The sequence below is a fragment of the Scophthalmus maximus genome, chromosome 20, assembly GCF_022379125.1.
Source record: "Scophthalmus maximus strain ysfricsl-2021 chromosome 20, ASM2237912v1, whole genome shotgun sequence".
NCBI lineage: Eukaryota > Metazoa > Chordata > Actinopteri > Pleuronectiformes > Scophthalmidae > Scophthalmus > Scophthalmus maximus.
The window spans coordinates 10,331,134-10,345,092 of record NC_061534.1 but is presented as its reverse complement, the minus strand read 5'-3'; the positions used below and the strand labels follow the sequence as shown (position 1 = coordinate 10,345,092).

At 43.8% G+C, this 13,959-nt stretch overlaps 1 protein-coding gene across 1 annotated transcript in view; it reads right to left on the bottom strand.

Moving 5' to 3' along the window:
* Window positions 1–13,959, bottom strand: part of pappaa (pregnancy-associated plasma protein A, pappalysin 1a) — an 82,224-nt gene that overhangs the window by 35,193 nt on the left and 33,072 nt on the right. The window contains exon 10 of the mRNA XM_035609018.2: window positions 11,334–11,530. Within this exon, the coding sequence (XP_035464911.1) occupies window positions 11,334–11,530 (197 nt within the window). The remainder of the gene's footprint in view (window positions 1–11,333; window positions 11,531–13,959) is intronic.

Sequence of the window (13,959 nt, the reverse complement as noted above, 5' to 3'; positions counted from 1 at the left end):
AAACACCTGAGATCAGTCGCCATGAGACTTCGGCCCCGGTTGAGTACAGATCAACATTTCCACACCCGGTCCTGTGAATACACGACTGCAGTGAGATGTCCGAGTACAGTCACCGGAAAGCAGTGACATTTGCTAAATGTTAATTAATACATACAGTAAATAAATAAATGTTCTTTTTCTTATTATTGTTTTTTTGGTTGTTTTTTTACCTTGACAAAAAAACAACACCCATGATATTCTGGGCAACTCTCCCTGACTGGATGACTGGATTAACCAATAAGCTTTAAAGGGACCTTCCGTCTGCTAATGACTTAAAGTTGAGAGCAACTGTTTCCACTGCTAACCCCTCACTGGCGTGGCAGGTGACAAAACCATTTCCATGTGCAAACGGATGACTTATTCATGTAAACACAGGTGGCACCAGCTACACCTTTCTCCACACCCCTCCTCCTCTCATCCTCTCCTCCCCCTCATCTCCTGGTGTGTTTTTCTAACAACCCGCCGTTTGAGACAGACAAACACTGCTCGGCATGCCAAAACCCTTGGCCTCGAGCAAACACCCCCCTCAGAGCATCACACCAGTAGGAGGTAATTCACAAGTCTCCCATGGCTCATTACACTTCCCCCAACCTCCACACAATTCAATGGCTGGAGTCAAAACACTCTGTTTTAGCTGTTTAACTGTTTTTCTTTGTTTATTCAATCCATTCTCTGTAGGGTCCCAAGAGGACATTTGCCTGTCCCGCCACACATTGGTTGAGTGCCAGGGCTCACAAGTTGTCTGACACATACAGAGATAATCACTTTAACTCACATGTACACTTATGGGCAAATACGAGTCGACAGTTAACCTGACCTCCATGTCTTTTGGACTACCCTTGCACCCAAAGTTGTCACTTTTGGCAAGTGATTGATCAGAAACACTGCCATCTTAGTTGATGGCATCAATCTAAAAGGCTCAGGTCCATGATCCCAAACACACAGCAAATGTTCTAATAAAACTTCAACCAGCGTCTCAAGCACTGTTCAGACCTGGTATTAAGATTTGTGATGAGTGTTATGTAATTTGTCTCGCGTGACTCGATCACAAGTGAACAGCTCTTTGGTTTGTCAGCTCACAGGGCATCTGCAGCTGCAGCCCATCCCAGCTGACATTGGGCGAGAGGCGGGGTATACCCTGGTCAGGTCGCCATTCCCTGTGATGGAATGGCGACCTGAGCAGGTCCTGCTGTGAGGCGACAGTGCTAATCACTACACCACCATGCCACCTCTATATTAATTACTGTATGTAAAATAATAGCGTAGAGAGGTTCAACCAAATGATTTTGCGTTGCGGAAAGCGCCCCTGCAGTTGTCAGACTTCTGGGGATGAAAATGCTCGCGTCTCCCGTGCACTAAGATCAGATGTTATTCAAGGACCGGGCCTGAATGCATTCTCAACGGCGAAACCCTGGGGATGTTGAAAGGCACATGCATTGATTAATGCACTGAGAATGGAGGCATAGGAGCCCAGAAACATTTATAGCACTCACTTTATCACAGGTTAAGTAACAAAACCTGATCATTTTACACAGAAGCACAAGTTCACAACATATGGCTACAATTGCCAATATACAAAGGCTGCTTTCACCACTTTAACAACCGTGGCTGCAGCATAAGCACTGTACACTCACATCTGCACAAAACATCCCAGCATTATCACTGCCTTAACTAATTGTCGCTTAGTGAATAAACGCGTTATACACGTCTGCTGCTCTCAATGTCTTTGCCCCAGTGTTCGAGTAATTGTAATAATCGTCTCAGAGAGAGCAAGATTTAAAAAATGCAAAATTAACTTTGGCTATTACATAATCTGAATGCGATGACACTAAATAATGGTCAATCAGCCCACCGCTGATATTACGAATGTTACATCACCAAAAAACACACCTCCTGTGCAAACAAAGATTTACTGTAATATGAAGAAAATAAACGGCGTTCGTATGGATAAAATAAACTATGGTACCACATTTTACTACATATGCATCTAAACTAAGACCTGTTCTTGCCCTACTTCACTCTGTTATGCCTATAAAATATACCACCTGCCAGCAGACCTTAGAATGGTTTGCTTACAAGTACAAAATCACAGCAGGAACCGTTGATAAAAAACAGTCCAGAGAAGCTATCATAAAATCTCCCAGTTGTTGGAAAATAGTAAGGGGAGGATATGGTAGATCTGTTTTCTTACGAGGTAAGAAAAAAAAATGAACGATAAAAAATTGTTACGAGTGACGGGAGAATCTAAATCGGCAAAGTTTGTAGTGTGTAATACCTGTTTTAAAAAGGATTCACATAATTGTTACTGTTCCGCAAAGAGGCTAAGGTGATGATTATTAAGTTAAACTACAACAACAAAAAATGATTAGCTTCGATAGCCTCTCCTATCCTCGCTTATTCTAAAGCCTGGTTCTGATTTACAGCAGGGACATAGAAAGTCACTTTTCCAGGTATTAAGTCAAATGTTGAGTGTCGGAACAAAACAACTTCTCGCCTTCCTTGGAAAACAGTCACAGCAACACTGGAGATGAGTTCAACATCTTAACTGAAACACACACACACACGCACACACTTACAAACACACGTGGTCTTAATTCGTACCAGATGGCTAGTCAGACTGGCAGACAACAGCCAACTCCTGGTCTGTAGACTGGCCTGTGTTTGTAAATCACCACTTCAGATAAAAGGAGAACTCTGAGTGTCCCGAGCCAAGGGGAAAGCAAAGGAGATAAAGGTGAGGAGAAGGAGAATGCAACTGTCAGACTCATTACCGCGAGAATATGTCTGTACTGTAAAAGCATTCATTGACATCATAAAACAAAACATAAACGTAGAAATGGGGGGGGGGGGGGGGGTGGCGAGCGCCGCTGTAAGTAAAGACAGAGTAATGACAATAATAATGGCTCTAATAACATAATGTACCTCAACTGCAGCCCTTTCCCCTAGTGATGGAGATCCAGTGCCAGGACCGAGTTAGATCACCTCCGGAGGGATGCCTGCACATCACACATATCCATGTACAAACATGCGCCGGCTCGAATACAAACATGCACATGCGCTACGCCCACCTTGGCTCCGTTACTGATGTTGAAGTCTCCAGATTTTTTAAAATGTCCTATCTTGGATTCAAATCAATAAACCTCACTAACACGCACACAAACATGGGCCATATGTTCTCAAAAAAAAAAAAAAAACTAGTGAGGCCCTCAGACATTTAGGAGGCCCCAGAAAGGTCTTTCCTGCATCCTCTGAAACACTAGGCGACAGTGCAGGAGCCGGAGGTAGAGCTCAGCTAAACTTTGGACTTTTATGACACTCCGAAATCACAACGCACACGCAAAGAAACAACAGAAAGCAAGATCATTTTTCTTCAATGGCATGTGCTCTCATTACGAACCATAGCACACCCTACGAGGTCAATAATTGAAGTGGTAGTTTCATTTATACCTCAAAGCGGAAATGGACAACTTTTTGGCAAAATAAATGTCATTATGAAGCATTAAAAATGAGTACAAAAAAAGCACAAGCCTGGGTTATGTATTGTTGAGTGGTAAAATGGTGATCACGAGACTGTGTCACAGCTACACACAGGCAGACATGAGGACGCCATCATGACAACATAATGTCTCACATTCTATGTAACATGTGGCAGAAGGCAAAGAAAAACCTGCTAGATATCATCGGTGGACTGGCTTGTAAGAATATTTCTGTTGGAATTCATCTCTGTCAACCAACTTTCCCACAATCCCCCTTGTCAACACCAATTTGCAAGTTCCCATTTCCCAAATATGATTCCAACCCCACTGTCTTTGGTCTTAATAGTCGGTCATTCATTCTCATTAGCAGTAAATGTAAATTACCACACCATCTTATGTGTTGATTCATTCTGAGTCACCCAGCGTCATCATCGGCGTGAGCGCCGGCACACCGGGGGTCGAGGGCACCTGCGGAGCATTTCAGGGTTTATTGTTTGTTTCACATCCTGTTGCATGCCTCTGCGGCGGCAGGCCGTCACCTAGTCGGTTGGAAATTCTGGACACATGCAAAATTAAGAGAAGAACTCCATGAGTCGATTATCATCCTGTCACAGCACCTCCTAAAATGTGTTTATTTCCATCAGCAGGCATTTATATATTCTGCTCCTCTTTCGCGCTTTGTTAAAGGCATACATAAAAATATTTTGCAGCCTGGGCATCTGTGAGGCATTTGTGGAGAGAAAACGAGAAAGAGCAACAGAGAGAAACTAGTACGAGTTTCCAAGCACCATCCCATGGTTTACTGGAATGCTGGTGAGCGCCTGGTGTGTGAGGTAATGTCCTGTCACCCGGCCCCACCCATACCCACCGAAGCTCACCGTCTCATTGGTCCAGGGCTACTGATGGGCGACTTCCATGGCCTACTGAAAATAGGGCTGTAAAAGTTAGAGAGTGGCTGCAATTATGCAGTTTACCTATCCCATTCCCATCAGGGCAGACATGAGCAGTGACTGGGTGGCAGGGAGCACAGACCGCAAACTAATGTATAGGGATTGGTGAGCATACAATGCCAACCAGTTGAAAACAGATGGGTCTGCAGAGAATATAAATGTCCCTCAGTCAGTGGCCCCCTATGCTCAATAAAACAGGGCCAAAAAGCCTGCGCATTAACAGCTTGAAAATGTTAGGGGGGGGGGGTCATCAGTGCCACGAAAAAAAAATACACCAGCCACAATGAGGTTTCCACATGGCAGAACCACAATAATAATTGAAACGGGAAAAGTAAAAGGGAAAAAGGAACGCCATCCCTGAGGTTTCTTTTTAATGTTACCACACGCTTATGTCACTGGCACCGTGCCTGACGAGGGCCGTGTGGTTTGGGGGAAATGCTGGTGAGAGAGAGCGAGAGTGCCAGAGAAGCTGGCCCTCCTGCACTGCTGAGAGCAACAGCTCGGCTACTGTATGAGCTTTTGTTTTTGTGGGCATGTGTGTGTGTGTGTGTGTGTGTGTGTGTGTGTGTGTGTGTGTGTGTGTGTGTGTGTGTTTGTGTGTGCGTGCGTGCCTCAGCTTGCGCAACATTATCTTTGTTAGTATGTACATGAAGAGGAAAATGTACGAAAATGTGTAATTACACTCTGCAGCAGCCTATGTCCTCCCCTTAGGTGCACAAACACACACACTGCCTGCTTATTTGGGACCTTGGGACAAAACGGGGCCAGTTATTGTTTCCTTGTTGTTTCCCGCCACAGTCATTTCTCTTACAGCACGTCTCTTCTCCCTCTCCTCTCCCCCCTAAGGATGACTGTAGCAGAGGTTATTTAATCCTGGCCTCACGCACATAATCTTTGTTTTACATCTCGAGATGGGTGAACTTCACATGTAGGCAATTATCTTGCAGCGTGAGAGGGCTAAAATGTTATCCCTTCTGTTGCTTATGTATAATTAAGTGGAGTGTTCTCCAGGGGTGGCCCCGGGGTTGCGTCAGAAATTGCCCGGGCAGCAGCCTCCTCTGGAGAAATCACCTGGCTCGCTGTTTGATCTTAAAGTTTGAGCGTACATGCGCCCGCCCTGCTAACACAAAGTCATCCACAAACACATACTCGGAGGCAAGCCGTCTGCACACACAGGTGGATATAACGCACGCGGGGTGCACACACACACACACACACACACACACACACACAAGTTAGTTGCTAGGGCCAGTTCTCCAATCCAATCCCCCCTAGAGCAAGTCGGGCTGGCTCGCCATATTCCATGGTGTGGTAGTGGGGGAACATTATGTTCTGCTCCACAAAGACAGCAGTAGTACATTTCAGTCCCCTATGGACTTGCCCTACAATCCTGCATGGAGTCAGCACTGTGAATGTGTGTGTGTTTGCCTGTGTGTTTCTGTCTGACTGCGTACCTGTGTGTGAGCACGATCAAGAAGGGAAGGAGAGTCTTTTAAATACCACCTTACTGTACTCGCAGGTTTGCCCCGAATTTAGAGAATCTCGCAATGAGTCTGACATTGAGAGAGGGAACATAAGGTTAAAAACAACACAACTCTTAAACCTGGATAGAATTTTATACTGGCAGTTAGGCATTTTTTGTGATCATTAATGTGTCTAAATTTTATTAACTTCATACATTCTCTGGTGTCCATATGGTATTTTGATTGGATCAAACTGCTCATTTGAGGACATTTTAATGTGGGAATGGCCAATAAGAGTGGTTTTGGACCATTTTCTCCTTTCACAATAATTTTTATTCAGTGATGTATTTTCTTTTGACTGCAGTGAGACTGTCGGTCAAACTAAATTCCAGATTGTTATACTTCCAATTACAACCACTAAACTCATCTCCTTGTCCATCAGTCATTTGTCATTTCTGGGTCAGAGTCCCTACATTATGTCATATGTCATTTCGGCCACCGTGTTGTCTATCTCTGTTTATCATTCATTACCTTGGTACCTGGTTTCCGCAGCACTTGACTACTGTGTGCGCTTTCTTATCTACTTTGATTTACAAATTGTCCTCTGTTTTCTCAGTCTGCATGTTGTTCTTTTCCGTTCCTGGCTTTTCAACATCCTATTGCACCATGTTATTAAAAAATATGAGTGTGGCACTACTAGAAGTTTGTGCTGAGATTCACACTCCATGACCCAAAAATGAATGTGTGTCATCCGTAAAAAGATCTAGCACACATTTACATTCTGTAAGGTGCACTGCAGGCTACTAAGCTAATGTGTACACAAGGGCAGTTTGTGTTTACGGCCCTAGGCACTGTTTATTCTTATGTTGCTGGACCCTCCCTCAGCAGTGGTCTGAATGTGGGGGCATTTACCCATCACCCTTGGTTTCAAAAGTTGAGCAAAAAATAAAAAATAAAGTTCAGCCCTCACACACTAATGCCGCGTATTGACATTACAATTCACCATGGTATTATAAAATAGACAAACGATGTGTCTCCGTGTCCCTCCATGTCCGTGTGTTTTTAAAAAAAAAATGCACCCCTTACACACACACACACACACACACACACAAACAAAAGTACATGGCACTTGAGGTTTCGTGCAGATACATGATCTCTCGTTCTCCTCAAGTGCCTTCTTGTGCTGTTATTGCTTTCTTGCATCCGCAAAGATCCCTATCGCCGCTGCCCGCTTTGCTCTCTCCGACACAAAATCAGCACCGTCTTTAGACATCAAACAAAACCGATACACAAAGCCAATACAGGACTTGTTTACTAGATCAGAAGGAAATGATGTACTATCCACCAATCCACCTACCCCCACCACACTCACACACACTTTTGCAATGTTCTGTACCAGGGAGGCACATCACTACTCCACAGTCGAGTCTACAAAAGACCTGTGAGCCATGAACATGGGAACATGATTAAAATGAACAACAAAGGAAGAAGTGAGCTTTTAGCAAGACAAGGCCTACGTGCTATGTTGGGTCTTTGATATAACTAATGACTACAACTAGCTCAAACTCATTTGCGCTGCCAGTTTTCCAAGTGCATGACAACATGGTAATACGGCAAAGTCTGGGACAAATATTCTTCCTCCTTTTCTTAAGGTCTTAAAAGTGATCTATGACATTTTTTGTTCAGTGTGAATGTGAAATGAGGAAATGCCTTTCGGTGCCTCACCATTCCAATAGAGGTCAGATCCTTGGAGAAACCGAGGAGCTCTGAAGCTGTTCTGGTGGTTTGTTGTGACCCAAAACCTTGGGACACTATATATTGGTTTTCTTTGTACACTCCTTTTGTACTAATAACCTCTTTCCTGCACAAACACACACAAACCAGCATGAGTAGGTCAATAGTGGTATATATTGTGGTATGAATGCTTAAGGTCAACTACTGTCATTTTGGCTTGTTTTACGGAAATGACTTCATCCCTTCACTCTTTTCACAGTTTATTATGTTGCAGCCATGAGCTAAAATTGTCTAGCTCCATATTTCCCCCAACCATCATCACTCAATAAGGAAAAACAAAACTATCACATTGGGATAAGTATTCAGATCTTTTGCCATTACACTTTTAGCACAATTAAGCACAGGTGCCTCCCATTTCTCCTCATCTTTGAGATGTTTCTACGCCTCACCTGGAGTCCACCGGCGGTAAATTCATTTGATGGGACGGGATTTGAAAAAGCCCCCACCTCACAGCCAACAGTGCATACCAGAGCAAAAAACCAAGCCACGCCGGCACAGCTATGATACAGGATTGTGTTGAGGCACAGATCTGGGGAAGGTCTGCAAAAAATCCCACTATCGAAGTTCCCTAAGAGCCATAGTGGCCTCCAGGATTCTTAAACAGAAAAAGTGTGGAGAAACCGGGACTCTTCCTCGAGCTGGATGCCCGACCAACAAGAGCAACGGTGGGAGAAGGGCCTTGGTAAGTGAGGGGAGCTCCAGAGAGCTCCAATAAAACAAACTCTGGAAAAGGCGGTCCACTGTAGGGTCCACTGGTCTCAATAGAACTTGAACGATTTTGAGAGGATCTGCAGAGAAAAATGGCAGAAAATGCCAAAATCCAGGTGTGCAGACCTTCATCCACAAGGAGACTTGATCGAGGTTGTAAGTTCTACCAAAGGTGCCGGATTAGTGAGTACAGACTGATGAGGGGGGAAATAAACTTGAACAGTTTTTAGCATAAGGTTGCAACATAACAATATGTGAGAAAGTGAGGCGCCTGAATATTTTATGGATGCACTGTATGTGCCAGGTACCCAACAAGAAATGATCGCACAACGAGCAATGCATTCAATGTTGTCTCCCTTGAATAGAGCCCTGCAGCCCACATTTCTGAGTCCTCGCCATTTTAATATTGATGACAGTCATCTTAGATTTGCAAAGCAATTTACTACCCCAACAGTTTTCTAACTTCCTGTCAAGGGCAATATGTGAGCCTGTGTCAGCAAAGCAGCAGTTCTTTTGGCAGACAACTCTGCTCTGAAAAATTGCATCAAAATCTCAATAAAGATCGTAGATCAACTGTATAACATCATAAGTAACTATGTGATCCGATGCTTGGGCTTTGGATCTCTTGGTTGTTATCACAACAGATGCCTATAGGCCTTACTCACCCCGTTTTCAGATAAGAATTTTCCAAGTCACCCAGGAACATAAAATTGGCAACAATATGTAAACAATCATCCTCAAACTGAGAAAACTAGAAAAGGGCACTTTAGATAGAGAAGGCAGCACAGATGCATTTAAAATGACTATTTGTTGGGCACTCTCTGGCAGATTCCTGGTTGTCATCAAGCGCGGACGTCAGCAGGAACAGCAATTTGAACACCAGATGGCGAGACATCACTGAAAGCTCCTTTAAAATAGGTAACATCTTAAACAACTTTGTTTGTTGTTTCGCTACTAATCAGTCACTGTGGTGTTTTATAAGTTGTTCTAAAGTGGCCACATTTAAACTGGATCCATGAACGCAGACAAGTCTGCTCGCCTGGACTTCATCTCCAGAACCAAACCTCACATCCTGCATCTGTGGTAAGAGCCTCCAGGATAGTCGCCATAGCCACACGCATGCAGCAGCACAATTGCTCCTCAGCAGCAAACAAGGGTCTCAACTCGAGTTATTTGCAGCTGCGTTATGTTAAAGTTTTTCAGGGGACTACCATAACGAAACAAGTGCACACGTTTGCGTGTGCATACGCTCGAACGCTCAAGGACACTGTGTAATCAGAGTTTATTTGGAGTTTAGCTGCTATGTGGTCAGTTATTACATCAACGTCTACCGCTGTCGGTGAGAGGAGTGGCCTTTGAGGTCTCAATTTTTGATGAGACCATGTACCTATGAGCTTTGGAAATCACAATGTTTCCTGGAATAGGTGACAGAATAGTTGAAAAAGTGAAACAGAGGGAAAAGGCAAGACAGAGAAGCAGTGAGGGATCGCGACAACTCAATGTGTTTATTTAATCCGCCTTAGCATATTTTCCACACAGGCATTTGTGCCCAAGTGTGTACAATTCAGTGGCCTTGTAACAAGGTGATCCCATCACATACGACTTTTGGGGAACAGCGTGTTCTCCCCAGTAAAAGCCCTTTTTTGGTAGGGCATAATGTGTCCTTCACAGCAGAAATCCTTTCTTTATGGTTGTATGGATATGTTCCACTAGTGTCTCAAACATCTGCGATGTTGTTGGTTGGATCACACAACCTTTTCTGAAGTGGTGCCATAAATCGTGAATATACTGTGAACATCAAAATGCATCAAATGTGTTTAATGTGTCGGTTACCCCTCTCCCTCTGTTTGCCTTCTTGAGCAAGGCACCTGAACACAGCTGTCGAGGATAACCAGGCCATTGGCCTTGTAAAAGGCCTCATCAGCAGAAGCAACACGCTCTTGTTCCAACATCACACACACAAAGAGAGAACTGTCAGTGTGGAGGAATAAAGCCCCCGTGACGTTCCAACAAAATGTCTCGCTTTTGTAGGGTTAAAAAACTTATGATCATAAAATTTCACAATGGACACTGATGTCACTCGTCACATCAAAGTAAGACAGTGGGGGATATTTTTCTTTAGACATTTGGTTCTGATCACAAATACCCTGACAGCTATCAGAATACTGGACAATAACAAAGTGATAGAATAAATAGTGGCTTTAAAGGAGATGGTACACTTCAACAACATGCCTTAGCTTTGATCGTCCATATTACGGACAAAGGGGATTAAACAGGATTGAGCCTAATGCACGTTTTGTCTGAAGCTTTACGTGCGTGTGTGTGTGTGTGTGTGTGTGTGTGTGTGAGAATGTAAGTCTCACTCTAATGTTTTGGATAATCAGCTCCTTTCTGCGTTGCGACAGCAACAGATCAATGCGTCCACTGGGCTTAGGTGGAATCAATGGCTTCTTCTCTTGTCTTCGATAATCATTACTTTAATGAGAGCAGCAAATTTCTGCACCGAGCCCCGGGAGACGTCGAATTAAATGTCCCTGTCTCTCAATTTATTTTACTGGTAAACCAGCAGAATTAGGTTTTCGCAAATAATTGAGGCTTCATTATTATCATTATGATGTTTTTTTTTATTTTTAAATGCAGTGGCAGATCTGTACTCAGTATCGACTGATACGCAGAGTCCATGTATCGAAAGTGGTATCTGGGTGGAGAAAATTGCATCGTAACAGGTCAATAAATAACTGTATCAATATTTTGTTTTATGTCCACACATAGAAAATGTTGATGTTCTTGCTAGTTCATGTAAATTCTGACATGATTAACGACTTAACCCCAAACTACTTTGCTTTTTTAACTGAGTCATTTATTGGTGTGTGTTAGATAGGACGAGCTGTGTATGGCCTTACTTTAGTCACAGCAGGGTATCCAGCCGCCACCTCACCGGAGCAGTAAGGCTTCTCCTCGTGGGAAACTTCGACAGTCGAGGCCCATTGGTCCAGGAAGCCGATGGGGGTGTAGAGGCCACAGTCTCTCACACCAGTCTCTCGCTCAAAGTCCTCACACACCCCGTCGCCATCATAGTAGTAGCACATGCTTGGCTCCCCTGCAGGTGAAAAGAGAGCAGAGGAAAGCTTGAAATGAATCTGTATCTGTGTTTTTGTGACTTTCTATCAAGTACAGGTAATGTCAGCCGGTCAGATTTTTCATTTCCCCCAGCAGCACCCTGCCTTACCATTTCGAGCATGTTTTCCTCCAATGCAAAACAAGTGAGTTTGACTACTCGCCCCGCACTTCTCTCATCCTTTTTTTATAGGACATTCATACCCCCTGATGCTTTGTAGTACAATTCCTAACTTTATCTCCGTTATTTTGGAAGGTCAAGAGGGAGAAGACCAGATAAAAACAGGGGGAAGAAGGTATTAAAAAAAAGGTGCATGGAAAAACCGGAGGATAAATTCTTGAGTTTGTGAGGATCTACAAACGGAGATGAGATGTTATGGTCAGGAAGAATGAAGCAGAAAGACAGAAAAGGAAAGGGCAATAAAATAAGCGCAAGTGAGACAAACACAGGGGGGAGGGAGGAGGGGGGACCAGACAAAGTCAAGAGGTAAAGAAAGATACAGGAGTCATTTTTCCAGACATCCCACCCGGAGTCAAGGTCTGGGACTGGAAGCTTATGCACTGGAGGAGAGGGGAGCAGAGCAGGGAGGTTGCATGGGCCTCATTGCTCTCAGCTCTCAGCTAAAGCAGTGTCAGCCTGTGGGGTTCCAGTTAGGGGGAAAGGCGGCATTCTGTGCCAAGTTGGCCGGGGCCTCCTCCTTGAAATTCCAGCCCTCCCCAGCACAGCCAAAAACTCAAGTCAGTTCTGTGCTCTGGCAATGGTGAAACGAGGGGCTACTGAGGGGGCACGCAGAAAACGCTCCCGCCACTCATTCAGCGGGAACAGAGGCAAAGAAGAAGGGAGGCAGCGAGACTTGAGGCTGAGGGGAAGCTCGAGCAGTGGACTCGAGAAAGCTGCAGGAGTCACGGAGTAGAGTGTGAGCTAAAAGGGAGACGAGGAGGGAAAAGGATGGAAAAGGAGAAAGAGTATTGCGGCACTATTTGAATTTGGACCGGGATAGAATAAACAGATAACGGAAAAAAGTGGGAAGGTGATTGAGTGCAGGAGCAAAAAAAAAAAAAAGACAGAGAGGGAGCTCTATAGTATGAGAAAGAGCGAGGGATGAGTTGAACAGGGATGAAAAAAGAAGGGAAAAGAAAGATGCAGAAGCTGACAAAACAGATTATGCCTCTTTTTTTGCTTGTTTTTTGTTTTAGTTTTTAAAGCAGCACCGCCTGCTATATTTTAGGGCAAAGAAAGAAAACAAATCCAAAACTATTACTCTAGTGATAGAAGGAAAATGTGAATATGGCTTAAGAAAATCCTATTACATTTCCTTTATGCTTTATCTGCACCTGTGTTTACTGTGGCTTGCAGCCCTACTAAGACATAGCCAGTGGGATTGTAAGGCCAGGTGGGGTCATGTGAAAAGAACTTGTCGATTTCATTAATTCCAGATATAATTCGGCTCAATCGTGTGAATAGCCTATTAAAGCTCATCCAAACTATAGCGCGCTGGCCCTGTTGTATACTTAGTGTCAATTCTCCATCCAGCTCTCTATTTCACTCTCCAGCGCACTGACAAGCAGGCGCTCTCTCACAAATACAGACAGATGGACAGAAGGTCCCATCATTATAGTGTCAGATTTCTGTGCAAAACTACAACTATGTCAGACGGTGTCAGGCGCACACAAACACGCGCACACTTGCACACTTCCCCGAGCTCTGCAGTTGCTGGAAAAACAGCACAGCCAATGCAGTCATTCAGCAATCTGACAGGGATTAAGTGGCCACTTCACAGAGGCTCACATATGTGTCCGCATGCATGCATGTACTGTACATGCACACACACACATACACACACACACACACACACACACACACACACAACAGGGGGCAAAATGATTGTCAGACAGCAGGAGGACTGGACGGGAAACCATCCATCTATTCATAAAACAAAACAACGTTGGAGATGACAGTCACTCAACTGTGTAGAATAAGATCATTCAGCCTTGTAAAATGATTTCCAGACTCCCTTATTTTTTTTTCACAGGTCAAAGTGATTATGATATTTAATGGAATTCTTAGTCCTTTTGGCTTTTGAGAAAGCCGAGGAGGGCTTGGATTGAAAACTGCCCACATGTCAAATCTGTTCATTCACAAACTTGAAAGTCTGTGAGTCTCCCCAAAAACTGTATCACTCAAATCCAAACAGACAACAGAATCATGGCACTGATGAAAACATATTTGTGACGTTATGTAAGAAACTATCCATCAAATCTTAACTTCATAAATGTTGTACGTAACATGCAAAAGACATATTTGGCCAGTAAAAATATGTTTAGAATCATATTAATAAACATTATTAAACTATTGAATTTACTATATCCTCACATAAAAAACACATGCTGGACACAGTATGTGATATACTG